Here is a 25,127-nt window from a genome sequence, read left to right as displayed (position 1 = left end):
TACTTACCTCTTTTTCCATGCACTTATATCAGTGTATGTAATTATAATTGATGGTTTTTTTTTTTTTCAGAACTTCTACTACTATGGTCATCTTCTTTTTTTTTTTTTTAATAAATGTATTATAGTCAAAATAAGCTATGGTCGTTTATTAATTATATCAAATATTAAGATAAAAGAATTTAGTGATAAAGTGGGAGGCATTTTTTGTGGTGTCTTCCTTTTTCAATTGATAATAATAAAGTGAAGATGGAAATATTCATAAAACTAAAAAATAATAATGATAATAGTCCCTCACAATAATCCCAGCGTTAAGAAGTAAAGAGTTTAAATTCTATCTACTTCATGAAAAATAGTTAGCTATTTCATAACACAAAAATAAATAAATAAATAAAAAATAAAAGAAATAACCAAAAAATAATCCAAAAATCATAACTACCATCTAATATAACGGTTTGAATCTAAAATTTTTACTAAGAGACCATTTATGACACTTCTTAAGTTTAGGAATTATTTATGAGACAAATTCAACCACAGAGACTAATTCTAAAGAATTCATGACCTCTCATGAATTTATTCTAAAAAATAATGGTCGGTTGATGCGGTGGAGAGATAGTCAACGAGATAAAGGTTCATCCATGCTCCGTTTTACCACGTAAACTTGATGTAAACATGATGTGTGGAAACAAAAATCATATATGAACAATACATGCTTAACACACTGTGTTGAAAACTTGTATATAGCTAATCCTAGCATATTTGGTTGCAACAACCTAATTTTCTTAATAAGTAATTCTACATACATATAAATAAAAATACTTAACACTTTAAAATTACGAACTTATTTTTTATTTTAAATCTTATATATTGAACGCTAATTCCACAATAAAATCTTTTATAATTATCTTGATATAACACTTAACTAATTGAACTTTAGGGAAAAAAAATAAAGAAACAAACCAACAAAATATGTATGATAGAAAAATTAATTTTTTTAAAAAAATTAAACATCTATCATAGAAAATGAGAGTAAATATAGATGAACAAAAAAAAATACTTTTAATAAATGTCAAAATTTATATATTATACTGGGGACTAACTTTACCATTTGGTAAGACATACATATTAAATTTAGCACTAAGAATAGTATTGTATTGAAAAATGATAATTTTTTCACTTAAATGCTAAAATTTGACATTAAAACATTAATTAAGTATTGCATTTGAGATGCTTTTATTGTGTATCAGGATGTGAAGTTTATTGTGTAATGAGATAGTAGAGAAATCTTTTTTAATAGATTTTTGCTATTACATTTTTTTGCTACCCTACGTTTTAGGAAGCTATGGAAAGCAGAATGAAGATGAAGATTTTTGGAGTGTTTCCGCTTTTTATCTTGGAAACTAGAGGATTGAATTAATTTAGACGAATCATAAAAACTTAACCTTTACCTATTTTTCTTTTTTTATACTTTTTGAACAACTGTGTTTTTAGGCCTTTTGTGATTATTAACATCATTTTTTAATAGATGTTTTATTATGTCACTTAATTGCAATGGTTGAGAAGATAAAACAGAAAGATCATGTATCGAAAAAATAAAAACGAAACATTGAGGAAATTTTCAAATAAATTGGAAAAAAAAGAAGATGTACAATAATAAACATGAAACAATAATGTTTCATTTTTCTATACTGCACAAAGTATAATTCATATATTTATTGATTTACATTTTTAATGATTTATTGTTTCATTTTTCTATACCGAACAAAGAATAATTCATATATTTATTTTATTTACATTTTTAATGATCGGAAGCTCGAAATTCATTTAGAAAATTTGATATCTTGGTAAAACAACATATATCAACTATCAATACGCTACTGCAATATAAATTATCAACTATTTTCACATTCTCTTAATGGAGCGACAATATTTACTTTAAATGAATTTAATATAATAGACTATGGTTTTAATGGTTACTCGAATATTTATTCATCAATAGATACTGTTATTTTAACTGTAAGATATTGATCTGACGGTTGTAATAAATCTAATAGTTGACCATAAAAATTAATAAAATTAGATTTTTATCACACTACGTTATTAAATGTTCATAATTAATGATAACCACATATGAAAACGTAACTATTAAAAATAAGTCTATATATATATTACGCAATTTAAAAAACAAAGAGCACGTGCCCCTCTTTACTAGTATTAATAAAAAAGGAAAAATCTATAGACATATCGCTAATATCGTCACAAAATAAAATAAACGTATATATATTTTTTATCAAGAAGCATTAAACATATATAAATTTTTTGAAAAGGACTACACCCCAAAAAAAGTCTTATGGATTATTTAAGGTACTTGTCATAGTAATTGACTAAGTGTTATTTTTGTTTTTGTTTATTTGGCTTTTTTTTTTTTTTTTCAATAGAGATATCCATTGACCCAGAGAATCCCCCACTAGACGAATAAGCATGTATGAGAAAAACTAAGAGTCTGCTTAGTTCACGCATTTAAATAAGTGATTCTGAATTATTGGCGGGAATTTTTGAGAGAAGAAATTTATGAATTTAAATTCTTTGTGAGATAAAAAATATTGTAACATAATCAGAATTATGAGTTCAAGTATAGGAATCAACGGTCTCAAAAAACTCTTCACTTTCTTTGTCCTAGTGATTTACACAGACAAAATAAGATAAAATATAAATTTCCCTAAAATATTTTAAAGCAATTCCTCATATTCTTTTAATTTTTTCTATTCTTTTTTCCCTCATAATATTTTGCCGTAATTAAGCAATTCAGAGGTCCTAACCACTTTCGAAGCACAAGATTCAATTTAAATGACACCATGAATTTACTGTACCAAACCAACATATTAATGTATAGATATTACAGGTGTCAGCTAACCTTTTTTTCCATAAATATATGTAAATTAGATTCATAGACTACTTGTTTATATTTATTGTATTGTACCCTTTAAAAAAAATTCTACTACATTCAAATTTAAAATTATACAAGATTTACATTGCTTCCAATGTTAACTCGATAAGGGTTAGAAAAGTACAAGACCATAAGACGCATGAATAAGATAAAGGATACTATGCATGAATAACTATTTGATCCCTTCCAGCAAAAACAAGAATAAAAAGAAGTGCTCATCAGCTCACTCGATAAACTATGAAAAAAAAAAATGATGAACAAAAAAAATGTGTAAATCACTATGTGGGAGTGGGACATAATTAAATAAATAAGATCAGTGCACTAGCAATATACTAATACCCTAATCCAATAAATATGCTTATTGACTATTGAGTGCTCTCATTCTTTTAAAAACACAAAAAAAAAAAAAAAAAAAAAAAAATCTGTGAATTTGGAAGGGGATTAGAACTATATACCATGTGGTGGAGCCATTCGTTAAATTACGTTTGATTACACCTGCTATAACAACCAACAAAAAAAAAATCTAACTTACTTGAGTTTGTTTTAGCAAAATTATGATTGTGGCATGCTTTAACCATTGTTCATAGGCATAGCTTACGGAGGATAATAGAGCTTGCAAGAAAAGGGACTCTTCCACTGTGTTTGGTCAAAGGAAGAAAGTAGAAGGAAAGAAGAAGACGGAGGGATTTTTACATCGTATTTTTTATTAATATCTTTTGTAGTCAAATAATTATATTAGTTAAAATGATATTAATAAAAAATAAATAGTAAAAATCTAAATACATGCACTTTGAAAATAAATTCAATAATTTTCTCATAATTATTTATAATTTTGAATTGTTAAAATAGTAAATATACATTAATCTATTTTCTTTCCTCTCTTTTCATACCAAACAATAAAAAAAAAATAAAAATTATTTTCTTTTCTATCATTCTTATTTTCTTTCATCTTTTTCCTCTTCATCCTATTTTCTTTTCCACCCACCAAGCACAACCTTAATCACAACATTAATCACGGTACATGTATCATGCATAAGTACTGAGCTAAATGGCCCAAATCTGGTTGGCCCACTATGATATAGACTTTGTATCATGCCCAGATGATCGGAGTACAGTTGGACACAGACAACAATTCTTTTGACATTTAAGTCAATTGGGTGATAATTTAGGGTTCTTTTAAAATGTATACTCAAATTATAATTTTAATGCTGACGTTTGAAGTTTAAATTTTATATAAGATAAAAAATATTATAACATAATTAATTATTTAAATTTGAGTATATGAAACAAACAGAACCTTAGGGCGCGTTTGAAACTCGTTCCAAAATGATTTTGTTTTAAGTATGAAAATGAAAATGAAAACGTTTTCAATTTTAGACAAAAATCATTTTTAAAAATGTGTTTGGTAGTTTTATCAAGAGATTGTTTTCAGTATAAAAAAATTCATTAATATCTCTCTCCCTGCTCTCGAGAGGAGAAAACGAAAACAAAAAATAAAAATGACTAAAAGTCGTTTTTCATTTCTCTCTCATTTTACACTAAACCAAAAAATCGTTTTCATTTCTGTTTTTTATCTTTATTGCTTAAACACCGTTTTAGAAATGTTTTCATTTTTTTTTTCAAAAAACGTGAAAAATAAAAACGTAATCAATTCCAAACAAGACCTTAATTTTTATAGCTTAAAATGTGAAAACTATTTGAGTCCGCCTTAATTTTTGTAGCTTAAAATATGAAAACTGTTTGAGTCCGCTTTAGATGATGAAGCTATTGCTACTATTGATCACGGTTCGTCAAGTCGATATTGTGATTGGAAAAAGCAGATTGCATACCTTTGTTAACTTGTGTGGGGGATGTCATAATCAAGAGGAAGAGTATTCCCACATAAACAAAAGAAGCTCTGCATTTAGACTTTGTTTGTTTCAAAGGTTCTTAATGATTTAAATTATCGTTTTTAGTTCTATTATAAATTTTTTCTTTGATAAAAAATTTAAATTTTAAAATTCAGAATTATGAATCATAGTTTGAATTTATGAACCAAACAGACCCAATCCAAATTACAACAATGAAAAAATGTAAAACAAATAAAAAAAATAAAACAGTCTTATAAAAATACCAATGCAAATGTTAACGTTAATTATATATTGAGCATAAAAAAGTATAATATGGTATGTTATTTTTATTTTTACTCAATTGTATAATATTATTTGAAATGTTAAATCTACTTGTTTTTCATAATCATTAAGCTTTGAAAGTATTTTTAAAACAATTAGAAAATACAAAACATGCAATTATTACATGAAAAAATAAACATTTCAACCAATAACAATCAAATACTAAATTTTTCATTAAATGATAAATCTACTTTTTCTCATAATCATTAAGTTTTGAAAGTTGTAAAAGTAAACTTTTATTTTTAAAACAATTAGAAAATACAAAACCTATAATGATTTTATGAAAAAATAAACATTTCAACCAATAACAATCATATGCTAAATTTCCCAATATGTTATTCTTGGTGAAAAATTTACCATAAAGTATAGCATATGAAAAATTTAACATAACAAATAACATTGTATTTGAGAGTATTTTTTGCGCGCAAATGTTAAATTTACAATTGACATATCAATTATGGCATTGAATTGGAGATGTTTATATGCTCAGAGAGTTATAATAGGTTGTTGAGTTATAATGGGCATGTTTGATAACGCTTTTAAAATGATTTTATTTTCAATACAAAAGTAAAAATAAGATTGTTTTGAGAATCATTATGAGACCGATTTTAAAATTATATTTAGTTAGTTTTTTAAGAGATTTTTTTGAGTATAATAAAAGAGTGAAATCGTATTTGTTTATTATTATTAATTAATTAATATATTATAACATTGTTGACAAGTACTAAAAAATTAAAATAGAAAAGAGAAAATAATTTTCAACCGTTTTCTAATTCTTTCACAAAATTTATTCTTATTATTTTTTATTTGCATTTTTATTTTCAAAACAAACACAACTTGTAAATTATTTTTATTTTCGTATCTCAAAATACACGTATAAATATTTTTAAAAATAATGTAAAATTAATTTTAAACGCACTCGCCTATTTAGTTCGCTGATTCGGGTTTTTAATTCGAGTTTATATGTGATTTTATGTGAGTACTTTTTACTGTAGTAAAAAAGTTAATGTGATTCTGAAAACTTTTTACTGTAATAAAACTTAAATTTTAAACTCGAATCAGTGAAATGAACGGGCCAATATATTTATATGCTGAAGAAGGGGGCGGGATGGCGGGGTGAGTTTAAAGTGAATTTCATTGGATTGACTCTCTTAAATATAAAAAAAAAATGTATATAATTTTATATAAAATATGGAAATCTTACAAGATTGGGTTGTTCTTTTAGAGTGTAATTTGAGTGTAATTTTTTAGTTGAATTTGAGTTATAAATTGAGTTGAAATTGTAACTTGAATAAAGTTGAATAAAGTTAAAATTTAAAAAAATATGAACTTAAATAAAATTAGAATTTAAATTATCTTTTTTTGAGTTTTTTTGGATAAAAGAACATGATTCATTCTCCCGCATGTGAAACAGTCCGTTTGTTGCATGTGTATATGCGTCAAACAAACCCACTTGACCTTTTTGCTTGAAAAAAAAAAAAAAAACACTTGCGTGACCATCTTCGTAGGGAAACACGTGGGGCATTTGTTTATGTATCACCTTCTCGTCAATTATATATAAAAAATAATAATAATAAAAGATAGGCATAGTGGGTCCCACCAATGTGTTTTTTTGGGGGTGATGATGGATATTTTTTTGTGAGGGTGTGTACGTGGTGGGAGGACGGCTGATTTTCGATTCACGTGGACCTGTCAGCTTCCACGTCACAAGAATAGAGGCCAACAAAGAAGAGGCGTCTTTCTTCCTCTTCCTGAAGCATACGAACTACGAAGCTGGCTGGCGCATTAGCAAGGCATCGAACACGTGCCGGCTACTTTCTTTTGGCCTTTTTCGTAGAAGATAGGATGAGTCAATGCTACATGCTCAATTATATTTAAGATTCATTTAGTTGATTTAATTTTTTAATTTAAATTAAAATGTAATTTTATATAAAATTTTTTTATTATAATAAAAAAAATAAGTATGAATATTTTTAAAATTTTTTTAGTATAATAAAATTTAAATTCTAAACTCAAATTAATAAAATAAATAAGATCTATTATTCGAGTAATATTATTATTAAAAACTTTTCCGGTTCAAAAAAGTAAATAAACAAAAGTAAAACTTTTATTTTTTTTATTTCGCATCCTAATTTTTCTTATTAAATTTTTGTACCCCAACTTTACCAAAAAAAAAAAGATTATAAACAGGAAAAAAGGATATACACATACGCTTTCATTCTAACTGAAGTATTGCTTTGTGCCTCTATTTTATAAAAAAAAAAATTAATAATTGTGCCTCCACTTAATAATAAAATATATAACAATATCTCCGCTTAATAAAATTTTTATTTCTAATTTTTGTTCATTTGCCCACACCAAATTTTTTTTTTTAACATCATCAAATGTGTAAGGAAATCAACAACTCATCTTTTTTTTAACATCATCAAATGGGAACTAACTTCTGTCACTTTTCTTGAGTTATTGATACTATTAGGTCCTGAATTTTGAACATGATGACATTTTAGTCTCTAAACTTTTAAAATTTTCATTTGAGTAATTGATACGGATAGTCTCTAAATTATTTAGTAGGTGATAATTTAGTCCATCTTTTTTAATTTTAGCAAAATACTTACAAATTAAAGGTAAAAGTTCGAGCCGGTTGACCTGAGTCTGGCGGTCTAAATAGAAATTTCAGGCCAACCCGGCTCAGCCTTAAAAAGAATAAGGCTAGTCCAGCCTGACCCTAAAACCCGACGGGCCTAGGGCCAGGTCAGAACTTTATAAGATAAACTTTTAGGCTTAACACCTTGGCCTGAAGGTTTGGGCATGTTGGGCCCGACAGCCTCAGACCGGCCTAAACTTAAAGCTTTACTCTAAACTCTTTAAACAAGTGCAATTAACACCTTTCCATTTTCTCTTTTTATTTTTCACAATTTTGGTCCCTGACAGTAAAATTGACGAACGCTTTTTATATTAAACATATAATCACATTCTTATCTCATAATAACTGAAAATTTTGCATATAATTACTATAAGTGCAACATTTTCTAGTGTTTAACAAGTTTTAAATTTTTGACATATAACGTAATTATTTCTGTATAATCTTAAATTATCACGCGACGAACATGTGGTTTTTTTTGTTAAATTTTTAGAAATCGTCCATTAATTTTACTTCATAGACCAAAAATGTCAAAAATGAAAGTTCACGGTTTATATGCTTTTTGATGTGTCACATTTTTAAAACTTTTTTTTTTGTTTTTACTTTTATCCTAACACTTTATTTAATAATTTTTTTTTTCATTTTGATTTGTCTTGCCTTAAAACTTAATTTTTTTTTATTTTGGTCCGTTTTTGATCTTTTTTTATGCATCCCTAAAACTTAACATTTTTTCCATTTTGGTTCCTTTTTATATTCAGATTTTATATGAGTTTTATTTTAAAAAACTTTATTGTGACATGCATTTCCTTTCTCTACACCTTATTTAATTGCAACTATTATTCTTTAATACATGCATTCTTTCTATTTTGTTTGTGTTTGGTGATTTTAAAATGCCATTTTCTCTTACTTTATTCCTATTAACATAATTTCTTTCATATATGTCTGTGCTTAATTTTTTTCCTTTCTTGTTTTCATTTTATCAAAAAAATCTCTATAATGTAATATTTTTTAATGTACTATTTTTAAATAGTTTTTTTCCGAGTCTTCTAATTGAAATACATTTTTCTAGATGTGTTCCTATTTAATTTTTTTAAGTGTAATCCTTGTTAGTTTAATAGCGATAATTAATATCTTTATCATTAAATGAATTAAAAATATAATAATACGACAATTAAAATTTAACACACAAATTATTCTTCACGTATTATATACGTGGAGTTCAACAAATATATGTTAAAGACGTCGTATTTACTAGAATAATAATTCAAAGGCACCAGAGATTTTTAAAACTTCTTTTTTCTAGAAAAAATGGACTTTCTCTCGTTGTTCTTGTAAAAATGGACTACTGATAATCGTTTATTTTTCAACTGTTAAATATGTATTAAAATTTGTTTATTTTGTATATTTTTTTAAACTGTTATAATTTTGATTAAATTTAACAATTAAAAAATGAGATTATAGAAAAACTCACAAAAAAAGAAGGAAAAGAAAAGAAACAAAAACCAGACACTAGGAGCCCGTTTAGTTGGAAGATTCATTCTCTGATTCGAATCATGGTTCATGGTTCGCTACAGTATTTTCTCTCACAAAAAACACACGTAAATAAAAAATAATTCTAATATCATGGTTCTAATCCATGAACCAAACGGGATCTAAGTCATGCCGACTTTACCACATCTTCTCAACTTCTGAATAGTTGCTGCATGATGTCACTCCTAAGTCCCAACTTCCTTTCTTCTCACACCTGTTCTTACTTTTTATGGTATTTTAATTATCTTCACCATTTTTCTAGCTCAAAATACTCGAGGCTTGTTCTTTTATACCTTTTGAGTTAGCGTGACTTGAGTTTTGATGTTGATATGAATTGATATGTATTTGACTATTATTTACATTGAGAATCTAATTTGAGTTTGTGTTTAGATGTGCACATTTAAGTTATAATTTAAATTAGAAATCTATTTGAGTTTGTATTTGGGTGGGTCAAAACTTGAGTTTGTATTTATATAGTATTTTAATAAAAACTCAATGATGATGGAAAAATTTAATAGGGTATATGGGTGAGGTTTTGTTCGTCTCTTCGTTGTGAACACATAGGAAAAAAATCATCTCAATTAACACGAAAAAGTTATGACATTTTTAAGAATGGAAAAATATTGTTCATTAACTTGAGTTTAAATTTAAGAATTTGAGTTGAATGGGCCTCAAACTCAAGTTAGATTAGATTTTAATCCCAAACTCAAATTCAAACTCAAGTTAAAACTCAAGTTAAAACTCAAGTTAAAACTCTTAATTTTTTTCCTAACGATTAAATTTTTGTTTATGTGGATTAAAGTTCAAATACTTAAAGTGTATGGATCTGAATTTTTATCACTCACTCTTGATTAATACTCTTTTTAGTCAAATGACTATATTATTTAGAAAGGTATTAATCAATAAAAATTTAGACTTTTACATTATAAGAGTAAGTTTAATAATTTTCTCTTAGAATAATAATAAATTGAACAATTTTCTCTAAGAGCTCACCGCTATTCGCCAACAATTTGTGTTTTTCCTAATCCGCTATGCTTAATGCTCTCCTTCTCATCTCATCTCCGGTCTTTATTGTCCCCAATGTACAACTAGCTAGGTTGGCACGGTCGTGATTGGAGGTCATGGGCAGTCGTACTAGCCATCGTTTTGGCCACATGAAGCCATGGCCGACTAAATTTGATCTCATCAATTTTTTTGGTCTTCTAAATCATCGTTGTTTCGAGCATTGTTTAGGGTTAAGAACAATGGAGAGTTTTTTCATGTTAGTTTTGAACAACTGTATTCCAAAAGTAATATTCATTTTTGGCGTAAGATTGAGAATTTTCCAAGAAGACCTAAAACAAGGTATTGTGTTCCCCTAAACCTCACTTAAAATTTCTATCTACATATATACATTTCGAAAAATTAAAAAACACCATTGTATTAGCTTAGCATTCTCTCTCTTTCATTTTTAGGCGCTTGAACTAGCGGTAGTCTACACCATATTTATATTAAAGTTCATAAATCAAATTTTCTCATATTAGCTCAAAAAAAAAAAAAAAAAAAAAACTTCTTATTACTTAATCTATGAACCAAACGCCTCCTAAATGATTATACAAATGTTGGTAAAGAGAATAATATTGATATTGAAATTGGGAGAATTGAGCAGCAAAGATCAGAGAATCCTATACTTCCTAGATGATGTATTAACAGTACATATAACAGGTCATCACAAACTTTACAAAAAAAAAAAAAGAAAAAAAAAGAATGCTGCGATTTCCAACAAAAGGGAAATAATTTAATTTTTACTCCCATTACGTATAATATTTTCGCCCCTGAAATTCTCCTCAAAAAAGGTATATAAAAGAAAAAAAAATTAAAGAGTGAAATTCTTTACTCATGAGATTTCAGTTAATTCAGTGTCAGTACTTAGCAGTCCACTTTCTTCATCTCTCTTCTCATTTGCCTTCTCTTTATCCTCTGTTCTTGAAGCTAGTTCCTCGGCCCGTTTACTCATTTGCTTCCAATCCGTTCTAACCAATGTATAAATCAGCATACCAAAACATGAAACCTGGGCCGAGAGAAGCCCAATCCAAAGGCCCCTAAACCCAACCCCAAGCCCAAAAGCGGCGCCGACCGCGACAGGTAACCCTACCCCGTAAAAGGCACACAAGTTTATTCTAGCCCCCATGGTGGGCCGGGCCGTGCCTGTTAAGACTCCGCAGGCGGCGGTTTGCGGGGTGTTTGCAAGCTCGCAAAGCCCAAGCAACGGTAGTGTTTTGGACACCAATTGCAAGACTTGTGGCTCGTCAGTGTAAAGCTTGCCCCACCATGACCTTGCGGCTATCATAAAAAGAAAGGCCGAAAGACCAAACACAAAAGCGACGGTGAGCCCGAGTATTGCTGTCCATTGGGCTCGGCTCGGTTGCCCTGAGCCCAATGCGTGCCCGACACGCGTCGTCAAGCCCGTGCTTAAGGAAATGGGGAAAACGTACAACATCCCAGTGGTTTGAATTAAAATCCCCATGGAGGCCAAACTTGCTTGAGGATTACTTAACACGCCACACAAAAACATCATGATCTCATACCACCACCATTCCAAGCAAATGGAGGCGCAACTTGGAAGGGCCAGTTTTAACAATGGGCCCCAGCCCGTAAAAGTAGAAAAAATGGTTAGCCCATGCCAGGGATTCAAGGGCTTACTGGAGACCAAGATGTAAATAACCAAGCCCACATTTAGGTTCAAAGTGTTCCAAGCCAAGGCCAATGCCACCCCACCAACACCCAATTTGAGATAAGTGACTAAAAAGTAGTTAATTGGAAGGTGTAGAACGGCTGAACATGTGGCAGCTATTGTTAGAGGAGCAGTTAGGCCTTGTGTTCTTAGGAAGATCCGAAGAGGTTGGAGATGGGCTTGTGCTAGGAGCTCGGGGATCGAGCAAGCCATGTAGATTTTCGCGACACGTGTGATGGCGGGGTCTTGGCCAAGCCAAATGCAAATTGGCTCCATGTTGAGCCAAAGAGCAGAGATTGGGATGGACACAAGAAGGAGGAGGCATAGGGTTTTTTGGAAGGTTTGTGAAAGGACGGACAAACGCTTGGCACCGTAGGCTTGGCAGCATATAGGGTCCATGCCAGTAGAGAGGCCTCGAAGGATTGAGTTGCCGGTGATGTTGCCAAAGCCGAGGGCTAGGGAGCCGCCTGCCAGCTCAGCCTTTCCAAGGCGACCGAGGAAGAGCATGGAGACAACAGAGCGGGAGTAAAGGAGCATGCTCGTCATTAGGATTGGACACGCAATTTTCACTAGTGAACAAAGCTCTTCGTTTACCTACGTACATACATGACACATAATTATTACTTTTGGTTATTGACATATATATAAATTTTGTAAATATGATTATAAATTAATCAGAAAAAATTTCAAGTTTAACCATGGTTTTTTTTAATCCTATTATTTATGTTACTACACAAAATTTTAATGCCACTATAGAAAATAGCCTGCATGATACAAAGTGATAACCTACAGGTTACAAAGGATAACTTGCAGCTTTATAGGTTATGAAAAGATAACCTGCAAGTTATTAGTGGCATAAGATAAATTTAACAACAATGACAGAAGTAAAATAGTGTTACTTTATTAATGACATTTTTTGAAAATTCCCCATGGAAATGCATTACATTACTCGTATAATATTTAGACTAGAGGTGAGGTAGTGGATATAGAATTATTTTGGTCCAAAAATGAAATTTAGTGAATACTATGTACAAATATTTGTCCCCCACAAGAAACTATGAATGCTTTCGACTTTTGGGCATTATCTAAATTGCTCGTGGCCAACAACAATAGTTATTCCCGGATATATTGGCTCTCTAAAGTCAAGCCAATAGATGGAAAGAATCTGAATCTTCCACAAATATTTGTGGATTTTACTAACCCATGTGTCAAGAAATCTAGTTAAAAGAAGAAGAACCATGTGTCAAGAAATCTAGTTACAAGAAGAAGAAGAACTATATAAGTAATTTTATTTTAATGTCAAATTCTCTAACCCTATACAATTATAAACAAGAGAAGTAAAATGATTGTGACACGGAACAAAATTTGTTTATACATGTACTCAATGTTTTATGGGTTTCTTTTATAGAGGTCAAACAGAATATAAGGAAGAGGACATTTGTTTACATTTTTATCCATAATTCTTAAACCATTGACATACGCGCGCACATTTGACCTCTTTTTTTTCTTGTTTTTTTAGAATAAATTAAATTCCAGCAAAAAGATAGAGAATATTGACAATAAAAAACTGCATTTATACGAACATAAACTTGCACGTTTTTCATTGTCTACTCACAAGTTTTTACATGAATTTTCGTACAATTATATACCAAATGTTGCATAATATAGAACTGTCCAAATCCAAAACCCGACAATGAATTTTAAAAATGTTCCTTTCGGCTGAGATTGAGAGAGATGCTATGGGACTATACAAGCTAGGGCTACAAAGAATATGGTTCAGGATAATTCTTACTATATTAAAAATAATCCCAAGCTTAATATTATTGTTAATTGACCTCACCACTTTACTAAGCTAGCAAGAGTGGGAGTGCGACCCACCACCCACACCTGAATATGCAGTTATCGTACTGTATGGGCATCTCGACGGTACGTAGGTATTTATTTATTTATTTTTTTTGGTCCTCATGGAGAATCTCTTTCTCTTATTCGGCAAGAAGAAAAAGAAAGATATTAAGAGGGGAAAAAAAAGCAAGAAAGATAGAAAGGGAGTTATATACTCTCGAAAGAGAAACGCTAGAGACTCAAGGCATGCAAGCTCCAGCTCTAAGCTTACCCTTTTTTTTTTTTTTTGGTCTTGCAAAATTTTAAATACATATAATAATATGTGTGTGTACTAGCATATGTATTCCTTTTACTTGCAAAAACCAATGGCTCTAGGTTGCTAAGAAATTGACCAACCATTTTACTTGGAAATGCTAACTCATTTTCCGGACAAAACTAAAGTAAACTTTTTTTTGCTAAACTGCCTTAATTAATTTGTTGGTCTCTAATTAAGGAACAATAGTTGGTGGAACACTAGCTTGGTGTAAATTATATTGGAAACTAATACAATGAGAAGAGGTTATATATATATATGTGTGTGTGTGTGTGTGTATCAATGTCAACCTTAATCATTGAGTCCAAAATGAGTGATTTTTGGAGATAAATGTGGAAGGATGTCTTCCTATATATTCCTCATTTAATTTGGTGCCATTACCATATGACAGAAAAATAATTTTCTTGTTACTTCGCCCTTTCATTAACCCAATTATGTCATTGCCAACTTTCAAAAAAAAAAAAAAAAAACCGAATATTTGCCACACTGAAAAAGAAAAATATACAAAATAATTTACTCAACGTTTATTTGGAACAAAAACTAGTTTAGAGTACAGGTTTCCTTTTCCCCTTCCACACATGTATATGACTTTTTATGACATGATTTTATTAAACTCATATATATTGTGAGAGAGAGAGAGAGAGAGCGATGGAAAAGGACACAAGAAGAAGAAAAAGAAGACGTTGGAGAGAGAGAGAGAGGGAGAGGAGAGAGGGAGAGGGAGAGAATAATAGTACCTCACTAAGTGGAAGAGTTTCGGAAAGGCCGTTGGTCGAAAAAAGGCGATGTAGAAAGCCACCGCCGCCACCACTGCTGCTGCTGCTGCTGCTGCTACCGTCGCTGCCGCTTTCGACGACTCGAGCTCTCATTATTGTGGCTTCATCATTATGGTTTTCTCCACCAAGACCATCCTTTAAGATGAAAGGGTCACGAGTACTATTTACAATTCCTCGAGATTCAGGACCAGGGCACATGATGATATATAGGGTGTCTATCCGAGTTTTCCAAAAGGGACAGAGAAAAACAAACCTTAAAAAAAAGACCCCCCAAAAAAAAAAAAGTAGTAGTACAACCAACGGACCAGTTTCCTCAGATGGCGTGTTTATTCTCTGGGGTTGGGTCCAGATTAAACTGACTATACAAGGATAATATATTGTTTCTACAAATATCAATAACAGCACACATTTTTTTTGGAAGTCATACCAAAACAACTTTACTATATCTATATATATTTGTTCCATGTCTTTACGTAGCATTTTCCCATTAAAGAGGATGCACAAATTTAAATGTCCGTATATACATGTATAATGCAGGATTTACATTTTAAATCGTGCCCATAATTAGAGCTTACTTTAAGACATATACATACATATACATACACACACACACACATATATACATATATTTGGAAAGTCCAAGCACATTTAATATTTTAAGAACCCGGGAACCGTATAGATCATCACTACCTGATCGGTTGTGCTGTGCTACTGCTCTTCAGCCATGTTATGGGAAGCGTTATTGCAGAGAAGATGGAAACGTAGGGAAATTATCAAACAAGAATGGAACAAATATGTCTAGAGAATTATATATACATAGATTCATTATATATACACACATATGTATGTATGCATATATATGTATAGTTATACGCTTATATATACATCGTATATTTATGAGATTGTTTAAGAAACAGAATCGATATGTGTCCACTTGTTTGCGTGCGATGTTTTAAGAAACAGAATCGATATGTGTCCACTTGTTTTTTGGGGGGGTTTTTTTTTTTTTTTTTTTTTTTTTTTTTTTTTTTTTTTTTTAACTCGATCGAGGAATATTTTTTTTTCTTGCCATATCACGTAATGCCAATCACATGGGCCATGGGAAAGAATTGAGCCACTAGTGGACTTATATATATGTATATTATGGAAGCGTTTCTTTTTTTTATCTGTTTGGGAAAGTCAATAGAATAGGACAATGTTGAAAATTTTTCTGCTTTATCAGGAGATTGGGAACTGTCCAGGTAAATTAGAGGAATTTATTTTCAAAAATTTGTGCATCATTTCTGTGAAAAGTTTTAAATTTAATGTAGATATAAAAGTGATTCGAGTGAATAACTAGACTTTAAATAGAGGATAAATGATGGTTCAATTATAAATTTATACGATTTTAAGTGAATAAATATATCGCTTTGGTAGTGCGCATCAATGAGCAATGAAAGTCCTAAACCATGTATAATTTCTTATTTTCTTTTCTAATTTTTTTATAGTTTTTTTTTTTAATTTTATTTCTATTTTTGTTGTTGTTGCAAATATCACTTGGTGAAAAATATAAATACATATATTAATTTATATATTGTTAATAGACAACGCGATATATTGGATTTTGGATAGGTAAGAATATTTGAAATTAAAGACCTTCACGTACTGTAAAATTACTGTTAGACTAAGCGGTATAACTGGACTACATTATTAACTTTCCTACTTCAGTTTCACTTGATCGACAAGGATCAGCAACGTTTTAACGTTCACTATTAATTACTCTTTAACAGTGTCCGGACAATAACCCAACTTAACCAAATAATTAGTCACTTGTTTATTTGAACTATTTTTACACTATTTGGGTGCTCTATTCTGGTGCCCTATTCTCTCACTTTTTAATTATAAATTAGGAGTCCAAATTATTGAGAACCTGCTGACCTAACTACCGATCAAGGTGAACTATATGTTGTGGACCCCGCTTTTATAGAACATAATTATTGGTGCTCTATAAAGAATTAAGTAAAACGAAAACTATATATATAAAATATATGACATATATTATAGTTGTTCAAAAAACTAATTAGAACCATAATTGGTGGGATATATATATATATATATATATATGTTGGTATCAATTTCGTTACATAGAGATGACCTTTTCTATATAAAAGAATATTTTAAAATAGCAATTAGGTAAGGGGGCATACCGACATTTACTGCACATGTATTTTTACAATCGATCAAATTTATTAACAAAACAAAATGCACAAGAGAAAAGATAAATATTGAGAATCCATCCATAAAGACTAACAAAAAAACAACCCTATACAAAACAGATAACAACTGAAATAAAAAAGTAATAATAATCTACTCTTCAGCAAAAACGTTAAGAGAGGTCTCTCTTTATTAGTAAAATCTAAAAGGAAAAAACAGGCAGGGCATAAAACTGCATGATCTAATTTATTTATACAAGTTAAAACCTTTCGCACTTCGAGCACAAGAGCATGCACATTTTATTTTGAGATAAAAGTATTTGATACCTCTGTTATATTAAGATATCTCAAAAATATCTTGTAAATTTTATAATATTAAAAATTTACCTTTTATGTTTAAAAAATGATTTTCTAGATACTCTAAGATCATTTTATAAGATATAATTTATTTATACAAGTTAAAACCTTCCGCACTTCGAGCACAAGAGCATGCACATTTTATTTTGAGATAAAAGTATTTGATACCCTATGTTATATCAAAATATCTCAAAAATACATTGTAAATTTTATAATATTAAAAATTTATCTTTTATGTTTAAAAAAGATTTTCTAGATACTCTAAGATCATTTTTTAAGATATAAAATGTCTAAATTACCTTTCTAATTAATTAGTTAAAAACAAAACTTTTGCTCAAAATTACGTTTTATAAAATATTTTAAAAATATTCTCAACAATAAAATGTCTAGTTGTAAAATGTTTTGTAAAACTTAATTCTGGGAAAAAATTTTAGTTTCTAATTAATTAATTAATTAGAAGAATAATTTGAACATTTTATGTTTAAAAAATGACTTTAAGGTACCTAGAAAATGTGTTTTAAAACTTAAAAGTACTTATTTAATATATCAAAAATATATGGTGTCGTCGAAATATTTTGATATAATAGAAGATATAACCAGAATGATTTTATTCCTTTTATTTTTAAATAAGTGGTCGCAGTCTAATTTAAAAGTTTTTAAAGATCTCTGAATATATTGCAAGACCTCGAGACAAGCTCTTTGCAAAAACAACTTAGAGAAAAATTTTAGTAGTAAAATATCTTTTCAATAATTTTTATTTGTAAAATGACTATAAAATGATTAGGAACGACTACTATTTTACAAAGCACAACCGGGTGGTCATTCTTTATAAAAATGAAAAAAATCATTTTATCAATTTCACTTTATTAGATAGTCACGCTAGTAAATTTCTCTCTCGAGACAACTAATTCCATTCCTTTTTGAGCAATTGCGTAATTGTCTATTTTTATCAAACTACTAGATTTAGGCGCTTCACTTTTTGCTCGATTCCTTATGCTTAGATTAGATTCTTCTAATCAAACTTTCTTTTATCTTTTACATATGAAAGATTAGTCTATGACTTTATAGGAAATTTCTTTTGAGGGATTTAACTGTTTCTCTTGAAAATCAATGCAAAAAGGGATTGGAGCAAATTAAACCTTATTGTACACTTTGAGTGGTGTAGTGTAAATTAAATATGCAGCTAGAACAAGAATAATATGAACCTATTATAGGTTTGGTTGAACCTATTGACCTTGTTCGTGACTATCTCGATGAGGCTAGGGTTACAAACCCCATCAACTAATTTTTCTACACCAATTTGTTTATCATTCTCATAAGCAAAACTACTAATACAGATATACCATTGTTATTATCATATCTAGAGTAGCAAGAATGGAAAATTTGCTAGGAACGACTTATCTTGGGATATAGAATTTGGAGGTTCTTTAACATCTTATGATTTTTGTAAGGTCCGTTTTTATCCTGGTGTCACAAGTGGTGTTGCAACACTTTACTGTAACACTTTTTGTGACAGAAAATCTAAAATTAAATCAGCAAAACAGTAAAGCAGGAAACTAATGCAGAAACGTAAAGGACACTAAAAAAATGATATCGCAGTTCGGTGCGCACACCTACTCTGCGGGGCCACGCCCAGACAATGATCAATCCACTAAGTTCAAAAGATTACAAAGGACCGAACGGTCTTACACACTCAACGACTCCCTCCTTGATGTTGTTGCCGTTGCCTAGAATCTCCTTAGAAAGGTTGATCAGCGAGCAGCACTCGACTTGACGGTTTCCTCCCGAAACCAAAGAAATCTTCTCCCGAAGAACCAATTCAAAAGTGTTCTCACAATCCGTCGCAACACATCAAGCGACACTTAACATTACAATCTCATTTTGATATGGACAAATGCAACTTTTCTGTTTTCAGCCCTGTGTGTTCATTACACGTTCTGCCCTCATCATCACAAACCCTCATACCACTTTGTTTTTCATCAAAACAATCAGCAACACTCTCCCACCGACAATAAGCACTCCCAATCATAGTAAGGTCTCCTCCATTAACCACAAAATCAGGTCACAGCCCCATGACAGTAAAAAGACAATCATTCCCAATATTTCTCACAATTCTTTCCTTAGAAGAGCCAGCCATAATGCTCCAGAAAGTCCACTCTTGATTTTCAGCCAATAAACATGACAACCAAACTTTCCTTAAGAGGACTACCAATTTACAATGCCAACCAATATTACAACCAATTTGCCAAAAATAAGCCAACACAAAAAATGCACTAACAATTTCTCTGGCTGTTTAGGTTTTGCACTCGTTGTGTCTTCTTAGCTTCATTTTGATTTTATTTTTATCCTTGACTTGATGTCATTCATGTCTTCAGTTTTTCCTTCCTCTATGTCTCTAGGTCGATATTTCATTGTTGTTCCATGAGCCCCTTTAGTTACCCCTAGATCGACTGATGTGTAGTTGATGCTTTGGAGGATGATTATGTTACTTCTTTTAATGGAAGTATACATCACTCCTTGTCTGTAGGAATGATTATCCGTCAATAATGAAACTTAGATCACTAAGGATAAAGCTGTACCCAAGACCCGCTATTGTTGGTCCTAACCTCTGGGTCGGGCGGAACCAAAGTTTTGAGCCCAAAAGTTTATTTGGGTCAGCCTAGCTCGGCATAACCTCCTATTTTTATAGATTTTTTTAAAGTACCTTATAAAATTCTAAGCTAGGTTGGGTTAGGCCTACACCTTTTGAGCTTTAGGATCGGGCTGACCCGTCTCTCTTCTATTTAGGGCCGGCCTGGCCTGCCCTGAAATTTCCATTCGGGCTGGGCGGCCTGAACTTTTACCTCTAACTAAGGATAAGTTTCCCCAACTTTTCTCCAGATATTTTAGAGTCTTATTTTAAACACAACTCGATGGAACTAAGTTCTTTTCAGTTAGGGTACTTATATGAATCATAAATATAGATTTCAAAATTATTTTAGTAGGGATGGCAACGGAGTGAGATGGGGCTAAGGTCGGAGATTCTCTGTTGGGGAAACTTTCTCTATACCTGTCCCATTCCCTATCTAATAAAACAATGCATTTCAAAGTTATAACAATCTAAAACAAAAAAGGAGTATAAATTCACTATAAATTTAAACCAAAATAAAAAATTGGATAAAACAAACTAAATTTTAAACATATACACATACACCAAACCTTAATAATAAAGCCACCAAAAGACTAATTATTATTTTTAAATGTTAATATTATACATATTTATTTATGTAATATATATATATATTTATTAACAGGAATGTCGGGACGGAGGCGGGGGAGGGAGTGCTTCCTCATCCCTACCTTGCTTGAATTTGGGGGCAGATTTTTTCCCATCCCCAAAGTAATATTGTTCCCCATCCATGCCTTTTTAGGAGCGGATCCCCACAAGACTCCGTTACCGTAGAGAATATTGTCATCTCTATATTTTAGATTAAAAAATATTGGTAGTCATTTTTTTAAGCAAGGATGAGCTTTTTACCCACTAGTACCCACTCTAAATAGGGCAGGTGTGGGGTTATTAAATGAGGATAGGGGCGGGTATAGGGGTTTAAATTGTCCCCCAAATTATGAGAGTGCACCGATCTCGATATAAATATACATGGTTTTGAGATTCGATTAGTTATTTTTAAAGTTTGAATTTTTGTTTGAAACCTTGGTTTGTTTTCAATGTTATGTTGACCAATTTCATTTTTAATTTGATGCAATTTATTTAAGTGTTAATAATATCGCAACATTTTTTTGATTGAGTAAATGAGTAAGGTACAGGGAAAGCTTTCCCAATGGGGATTTCTCAACCTCGATCCCGACTCCGGATACGTGAGTATAAGGGCGGGTATGAGGAGCAAAGGTGAAATCGGGACAGGAGTGGGAAAGTATACCTGATCCCGTTCTGCCCGATGCGCATCCCTATTTTTAAGTTTCCTTATTTCACATTGGAAAGGTTTCTGATTGTGTGCATTTAATTTTATATGTCTTGTTTTTATTTTGACCATGTAATTGGCCTTTAAATTTACCACACTATTACTAGCAATTAAGAGTAGTGATGATTAATGGAATTACAATATACTTCCACCTTTTGATTTCTTCTTTCTCATCTTCCTCTCAAATAGCTTCCTAAATTCTCCTCTTTCCTCCTAATCAATTCTCTTTTTCCTCTATGAAGCCTACATGAATAACACTGCAAACTAATCCAACATATCACAGATTCATTGTCACGCTTGATACAAATGACAATAAAACTAAAACTCATTGGAAGATTAATATAAGCTTTATAACTAAACCTAAAAAATGTTTAAAAATACACAAAATGCTTATTTTACATATTTGAATATATGTCATGCATATGTAGACACATTATTATGTGGATCAAATTGGATTAGTTACTAAAAAAATTACATGGTCTTTCTATTCGCTCCGGCCCCTTCTCTCCTAATAGAATGGGGCCATTAATTATCTTTCTAAATTTTCTTCTGCTCAACAGCCTCATTCTCGTTCTTCGGCTAAATAGATTCATCCTGATCTTAATTGCTATAAACTTAATGTTGATGCTTCTATTTCCTCCAAGAAACAGAGTATGGGCATTGGGGATTTTATAGGTTTCGTTATAGCAGCGCTTGCGAAGAAACTTGATGGCGTTTTCTCTGTTCACGAAGCTGAAGCTGAAGCTATTTTCATGAGTCTCTTTTGGGTTTTAGATGTTGGTTTGAATCTTCAGTTCGTGGAATCTGATGCACTAACAATCATCCTAGGTATGAGACACTCCTCTTTCTTTTGTAATGAGTTTGGTTTATTATTGTTAGATATATCTAACTTATTATCTTATTTTTTAGGAGCTAAGTTATGTCATGCGTACAGCGAAGCTAATAGAGCTGCCCACATTTTGGCTGTTTATGCTCTTAAAATAGATAATGAGCTAATTTGGTTGGAGGAAACTCTAACAATCAATTGTATCATATGCTTATTCTTATTAATAAATAACAAATTATGTTCTCAAAAAAAAAAAAAAAAAAGATTAGTTACTTCCTTTTACATAATTCACGACTGATTGATACTATTTATTTCACAAAATGTCAATCAATTTGTAACACCTCGAGAAATTAAATATGATTAATTAAGATAATTGAGATTTATTAGTATGCCTAATCTGGTTTAATTAATTAATTACTGTTATTAAATTTTCCTGATGTGTAAGTTTAAATACTTCCAAGGAATTTAAAGGTTTTCAGTATTTATATTTTCACACCATAAGTTTGTGTAGACACATTTTTTGGACTGTCTTCTTAAATATCTTTGACATCTGCCTTCTTCCTTTTTCCTTTTTCTTTTCTTTCTTCTTTTTCTTCTTTTCCTTTTCTTTTTCCCGTGACTCCCTCTCTCTATGTCGTTTACTCTCTCTCTCTCTCTCTCTCTTTCTCTCGTTCGTTCCTTTCACTCTCTCTCCCGTTCGAAATTGTCACCAAATCATCTGGATTTCGAACCAAAGAAGGATTTAAAGGAGTTTTCAACGTCAAGGGAAAGATTTGAGCTAAGATTTCAGAAAAACTTCTCTTGAATCTCAAATTTTTCTGTTAGAAAACCTATTTTAGTTTAAAATGGATTTTGATGGATTTTGGGTAAAATCACGGTAAAAATTGGGGATTTTTGGTTCTTTAGACTGGATTTTTCATTTAGAACCTAGATTTAGTGGTTTTGCTTTGAAATATCTCAGATTAAACTCAGATTTGCAGGTTTTTGAGCTGATTCGGTGAGTTTCCTCGCCTTGTAGATTCCCACTAGCTGACCGGTGGAGAACAACCTCTCTGTCACCAGTTGACCGGTGCACACGGGGTTTGAACCTGTTTTTGTCTAAAACCCTGTTTTGACCTCAGTTTTCAAAGGGAACCCAAATTAGCTTCATTTGGGGACCTAAAGTAGATGGATTAGCATCGTTAATCCATGTTTGGAGAGTCAAACCCTTAGAATGATGATTTGAAACATGAAATGATTTATGAAATTTGTAATGGGATTAAGGCACACTAATAGGAAATCAAAGTGTATAATTGAGATTGAATTACTTTAGGAATGGAAAATGAATCCTAAAACGTTGTTTTGTATAAATGATGCCAGAGGCTCAGTTTCAAACCTCTTTTGTCAGAAAGTGTGAAAGTCCTAATCACTTTCTTGTAATTTATTTTCAACTAAATGTGGGGCTTGTTTAGAAATTTCTTTAATAGTTTCCTTTTGATTTTGATTATTATATTTCTAAATGTTAAATACTTTCCTTAATCATGTTTAATCTCTAAACGAGCCTCCACGTCACTAACCCCTATTTTGGGGCGTGACACAATTAAACTTCATAGGTTATCTGAAATTTGCATATTGAATTGGAACCAATCAAGACTTATTTATAGGTTTAATTTTTTTTTTGAGGGGCTTATTTACAGGTTTTAAATATCCCTATTAATTGTAATGTCATACTTATCAACTGTGTTACTTCAATATGTTCAAAAGAATAATCACGCAATAATACAATTCAAGTCATTAACTTAAAAAAAAAATAAAATAAAAGTTATCAATGCAATGTGAGAAACAAAAATGTTGGAAACTTGAAATGCAATGTCAACCTTAATTTGAAAAGACTACAGTGACTAACACAAATAATATGTAAGACTATCTTCAATGTAAATTTTAATACGAATGTTATATTAAGCACCAAAAAGAGTGAAAATAAGATATTTTACGTGGTATTTTCATTTTTAGTCCAATGCGCACATTACTATTTCATATGCTATATTTACTTTTTGGCATGTGTCAACCAATAATGCTCTAATGCCAAAGTTTTCATATGCATGCATGTCGGCAAATTTATTACCAGATATATATATAGTATATAGTAAATTTAGCATTAAGAATCACATTGCATTGTAGAGTGATTAGAGATGAGTATTGGGTGGAACGAGGTCAGATATGCGTCCTCCATTCTCAGCCCCGCTTTTATTTTTGCTCCCTGTATCCGTCCCTATACCCGCACTATTCAGGGTCAGAGAATTCCTATCGGTAAAACTTTCTCTATACCCTACCCATTTACCCATTAAAAAAACGTGTGACATTATTAACACTTAAATAAATTACATCAAATTAAATATAAGAATTCAACATAACATTAATATCTCATGAAAACAAACAAGGTTTCAAAAGAAAAATCAAAGCTCTAAAAATAACTAATCAAAATTCAAAATCACATGAGATCGAAATTCTAATAATTCATTTCAAGACCTAAATAATAAATTAAAGCCTTCAAAGTAAAACATTAATTATCATATATAATATATATGTGAATTAAAAATATTTCTAAAAGTATATGTATCAGCACGGGAACAGGGTGAGGGGTCCACCCCCTTATTGGGAGACAATATAAACTTCCATACACTCTATCCCCGTCTCCGTGTGAGTATACCCGCACCCGTGGGTAAAAAGCTTATAGTTCCTAAGAGTGACTTTTTATTCCAATACTAAAATTTTGCGTTGTATATAAATATAGTAATACAGATGCTCTGACGTTTCTTTTCCCTCCTTTTTTAATACCAAGCAAGTTGCAAGAGAAAAGAGGAAATCATCACATGGTTTCCCT

At 30.8% G+C, this 25,127-nt stretch overlaps 1 protein-coding gene across 1 annotated transcript; it reads right to left on the bottom strand.

The window, feature by feature from the left end:
* Window positions 1–11,162: 11,162 nt before the first annotated feature.
* On the bottom strand, window positions 11,163–13,603 carry LOC21404809 (protein DETOXIFICATION 53). The gene is made up of 2 exons (XM_024162151.1): window positions 13,589–13,603; window positions 11,163–12,593 (listed from the first exon to the last, which is right to left on the bottom strand). The coding sequence occupies exons 1-2, from the start codon at window positions 13,601–13,603 to the stop codon at window positions 11,163–11,165; spliced, it is 1,446 nt and encodes a 481-aa protein (XP_024017919.1).
* Between the last annotated feature and the right edge of the window lie 11,524 nt (window positions 13,604–25,127).

This window comes from Morus notabilis, unplaced genomic scaffold, assembly GCF_000414095.1.
Source record: "Morus notabilis unplaced genomic scaffold, ASM41409v2 Scaffold442, whole genome shotgun sequence".
In the NCBI taxonomy this organism is placed as follows: Eukaryota; Viridiplantae; Streptophyta; class Magnoliopsida; order Rosales; family Moraceae; genus Morus; species Morus notabilis.
This window is presented reverse-complemented; position numbering and strand designations above follow the sequence as displayed.